This window comes from Olea europaea, unplaced genomic scaffold (assembly GCF_002742605.1).
Source record: "Olea europaea var. sylvestris unplaced genomic scaffold, O_europaea_v1 scaffold602, whole genome shotgun sequence".
Classification (NCBI taxonomy): Eukaryota; Viridiplantae; Streptophyta; class Magnoliopsida; order Lamiales; family Oleaceae; genus Olea; species Olea europaea.
The window spans coordinates 221,118-226,036 of NW_019264368.1; the positions used below are offsets into that span (position 1 = coordinate 221,118).

At 33.9% G+C, this 4,919-nt stretch overlaps 1 protein-coding gene across 1 annotated transcript in view; it reads left to right on the forward strand.

The window, feature by feature from the left end:
* The first annotated feature begins 3,927 nt into the window (after positions 1-3,927).
* Positions 3,928-4,919, forward strand: part of LOC111389627 (cyclin-U2-1-like) — a 1,619-nt gene continuing 627 nt past the window's right edge. Inside the window, exon 1 of the mRNA XM_023014558.1 lies at positions 3,928-4,518. Within this exon, the coding sequence (XP_022870326.1) occupies positions 4,106-4,518 (413 nt within the window). The 5' untranslated portion in view covers positions 3,928-4,105. The remainder of the gene's footprint in view (positions 4,519-4,919) is intronic.

The following is a 4,919-nucleotide window of genomic DNA, read 5'->3' on the forward strand; positions in this document are numbered from 1 at the left end:
AAAAAAAGAAAAGAAAAAAGAATCCCATTTCAAAAGTGTAGCCATCAATTGGTATTTTTCATTTTTGTATGCATTTTTCTTTATTTTAGTTATATCTTCTTTTTTCCCTCTACTCTTTATAGCAACCCACGTTTGAATGGACTGGGCCCAAATCTATTTTGGACCTTATGAACAACATGTAAAGTACTGCAATCAACGTTGATGGGCTCCTTCGGCCCATGTAGAGCAGTCAAGTAACTGAAAGGGAGAATTTACGCCAATAACACTAATTGTGAACGAAATATGATTTAGTCTTCGTTTTGTAGTAAAAAAAATAATAATGATTTTAATTATTAATACAAAAAAAAAAAAAAAAAAAAAGTTGAACCCCAATCTTGAGGGCCTCCACCGCCCCACTCCTAGAGTTTTGTGAGGGAGGTAAATTGCGAGATGTGCCACAGTAGGTCAGGGAACAAGAGCTGTCTGTACACTGCGCCTACAAGGAGTCCAATTCCATGTCTCAGAAATCGAACCCCCACAATGCGACTATCAACAAGGCGTGAGATAACCCCACTCTCATCCTTTACACCATTGGGCTATGCCTCGGGGGGCAATTTCATTAGTTATACTATAGTATTAACGGAGTGGTCAAACTTATAAATCATGCCACTCAGATTTCGTAAGTCAATTCAGTAATTATTTTTTTTAATATTGATTGTGATTGTGATGTACAACTAGTCCATGAGTAGCCGATCTTGCACCTTCTTTAGAAAAAAATCATATTTTGGAATCGATCGAGAATCGAGATAACTGGTAAAGAATTCTCAATTCTCTCCTAATAATAAATTGGTCCTAAAGCTTTTCTTTACCAGCAAAATGAGAAAAAAGAATAAAAATAAAAAAATTGTACAAAATTGTTGGTGCATTGAATCTCGAAACCAAGTTAGATGGATAAAACATCCATATCCAATAATTGCAAATTTGGCCTTTTTCGTTGTCACAAACTCAATCAAACAGGAACCCGTTGATTGTGTAGAATAGGTCTAAAAGCAATGTAAAATAAAAGGGAAAATTTGATATCTAAGGGATTAACTATGATCCATTTCAAAATTGAGAGACAAAGTTTAATTCTTCAAAAATCAAATATTATTAAAATTTATTTATAAAAGTAATTAATTAAAAATATATTTTATTAATTAAATATATTAAGGTCGCAATTCTATAGAATTTGGTCACAAATTATCGAATTATTTCTCAGTCACAAACAAAAATTTTTATAAGTCGCAAATTATTTCATAGTCACAAATCAAAAAATTTATCGATCACAATTTATATTATGGATCTCAAATTATAAATTTTACAAGTTACAACTTAAAATTCTAGATCACATATTATTTATTGATTACAATTTATCATTCGCATCATCGCATGTTATATTTTTATCACAAAATATCCAATTGGTTACAAACTCAAATAATTGGTCACAGATACTCTTAATCCCACCACGTAACCCCAATCCACCATGGTACCAAATGAAAGGGGTTGAGGTGGTGGTGGTTTTGAAGTTGACAATAATAGTTTATTAGAGGTGGTGACAAAGATCCGATACTTTGCCATCACCACAAATGCCATTATCAGAATCAAAACGTCCGTGGTAGTGCAGTCGTGTTCAGATCAAATCCAAAATCGGAATGTTGTTGCAACCCCTCTCCTCATCTGAAACCAAAAATCCAGCTTGACACCGCTATCAGATTAAGAATCGAAAGGCTGCTCATTGCAAGTTTGTAGCAACTAGGCGCATCGCAAAAGCAACTAGCCACCTTGTTTACTTGTAGAGCTCGCAGTCGTTGCGCCAATGAGAAGATAGAGAGAGATGCAAGGAGTTAGACGGAAACGTCGAGGAACTCAAGGTCATTCTGGGAATTTCAAATACGATGGTAGAAGTGGTGTCAAGTTCTGAGAGGCCTGCTATCAAACGGGTGTAGAGTGAAGTGGAAAATGAGGCAGCAAAAAATATTTTGGAACAATGAATTAGGTGAAAAAGGAGGATGTATCGAAATATAGAGTTGATGGAAATTCTACGAAGAGAAGATGGATAGCAATTTTACCTTAATCAATCGACTTTATCGAGAAAAATTACTTTTTTAGGCCAAGAAGTTGATTGCGAGATCTCGAATCAACTTATTGGTCTTAAGTCAAATTCCAACGAAAATCACATAATTAAAAGAAATGAAATGCCTGAATTTGAGGTACATAAACTATTTGAATAGAAGTTATGGACCCTTCTTTGGTGGTGTAGTGGCTATATTTCGATTCATCCTCTTTAACATTAATTAATTGAACAAGAGGGGGTTGATTGGAGGATCAGTTAGTAGTTAGGGTTTCCCTAAGGTTTTGTAATTCTTGTTCTTTTCCTATGTGATCCCTTTGAATTCTATACAACAAAAGCAGCAAAACAGACAGTCCCGATACTACGGTTTCAATATTTTCCGTACATAATCGATTGTGTAGACGTTGTGGGATTGGGTGGGGGTGGGGTGGGAGGCAAGGTGTGTGTGGGTGTATTGGAGGCAAATTAATTTAATTTTATAGTATTAAATATTTTAAATTATTATCTAATTTTTGAACAAAAAACTTTCAAATCTGATTTTTGAATTAGGTATTTTAGAACTTTGGGTAGGTTATAATTTCCACAAAATAAAATAATATTTGGGCCTAATAAGTTATTACAGGGCCATATCGTACACCCTGTATGAGTGGGCCCAATACTTTTATTGTCAAAATTTTTGGTACTCGTGATATTGTACAAAACCGTACTTGATTTGATCCGGTACCTATATTCTTCTTTCAAATGGACATGTTAAGTCTCACAAGTTTTCTTATCAAATTTTTATTTATTTAACGGTTTAACATATTTATAATTAATATTATGTAACTTTAAACTAGACTGAATCATCTACAAAGATGGCTAATTTAGAATCCTTTTTAGGTCGAGTTGACATCTTATTTATTTGGCTACTTCAAATTGAACGAGATCTCAATGGATCTATGATAAAATCGTTTATTTACAATAGAATGATAGAGAGTCAACATATCTGAATTAATACAATAAAATTAATGGCTACACAAATAATTGAGAACAATTTTAGATATGGTCCAAAACGAAATACTATAGAGGTTCATTAAAATCACTGAACTCGAAATATGGTAAAGTAGCTCTCGATTGGGAAACGACTCCTTTGATAAGTGTTGCAATAGTTCTATATAAGTTTGTTTTGAAACCTTTAAATCAACTTGTCCGATTACAAAGTGGAGAAAGTCACACGAGGTTTCCAACGAAATCCTTGTACCCGCAAGAAATTTTATTTGGGGCACTGCACGTGCAACTTGTACTTAATCAATCTGAAATTAATTTGACACAAATCTCAAGACTTTTTAATGATGAGGGACCCATCTGAAGACCTAACAGATTTCAATGCTTGCCTTTCTATACTTGATTTCAACCCACTGTCGGCGGCTGGTAAAAAGTCAAAATAACTTATTTACTCGCCGTTCGTGTTTTGTAAAGATAAAAGAAAAATCTCGATTTGCAGTTAATTCGAAAGTTTATTCAGCGCACATTCAAAAGGTAGCGACTACGAATTTTTTCATTAAAAAAAAATCTCAATTTGAGTTATTTATTTATGTTACGAGAAAATAAATTATCAACATGTCATATTATCATCAAAACTGTTGGTCGAGCCTCGATTATTACCGTAGTAAAATGTTGGAGAAAATTTATTACTAGTGTTGCAAATAAGACAACGTAGTGGGTAAAAAATTTTACATATTGCTTATTAATATTAATATTAAATGTGATCCAGCATTAATTTAAAGCCGAATGCAAGCTGGTGTCTAGACATTGCCTTTACAATGAGGAGGCAAATATCTTGAAATTTGATATCATCCTCCCTTCCTACTACCTTCCAAATGCCCCCAAGTTTAATTTACTATATTTCACTTATACCATCTCTCTCTCCCTCTCTCTATGTCTATATATAAATCACACTTAAAACTTCTCTGTATACTTGCATAAACACAAAACCTGTTGTTCCATCTTCTCTATCAATCCAAATTTGTATACCAAATGGCCTTAAATTCAATCCCCAATATATCTCCAAGAAAACTAAGACATGATCTCTACTCATATTCATACCAGCAAGACTCAAACATCCCATTAGTCATCTCTGTTCTTGCTTCCCTCATCGAAAGAACATTGACTAGGAATGAAAGAAATGTCAAAAATTGCAATAAATGGCCATTGCCGAAGTATGCTAAAACTCGGGTTTTCGATTGCGACGAGGTACCGGACATGACGATTCAATCCTATCTCGAGAGGATTTTCAGATACACTAAAGCCGGACCATCGGTTTATGTTGTTGCCTATGTTTATATTGATCGGTTTTGCCAGTTCTATCCCGAGTTTCGACTTTGTACGAGGAATGTGCATAGGTTGCTCATTACCACCATCATTGTGGCATCGAAGTATGTAGAAGACATGTAAGTGATTTAACTCTTAATTATATTATTGTGTATTTCAGAATTGACTCATTGAAAACCAAATTGACCTCAATTGACATTCAATAGCTTCTTAAAGTGCAATCATAGCTCTCTCTAGTACAATAGAACCTGATAAGTAGTGTTTTGGAACAAGTTAAAGGCCGAAGGTAAGAACGAGTGAATTTAGTGTAGAAAGCATGCCTTGCTCTAATAGGCGGTTAGCTAACTTAGATCGAATAGAAAGAGTATATTTTTACGTTAATCAATATTTTTGAATAAGTTCAATTTAAAGTAACCAATTAAAAGCATTATTTCACAACCACCACTTCATTGGAAAAACATCAACTCTCGTATTTGTCGGTGTGGTTTTGTCATATTGCTTCAATTTTTCTAGCAATATT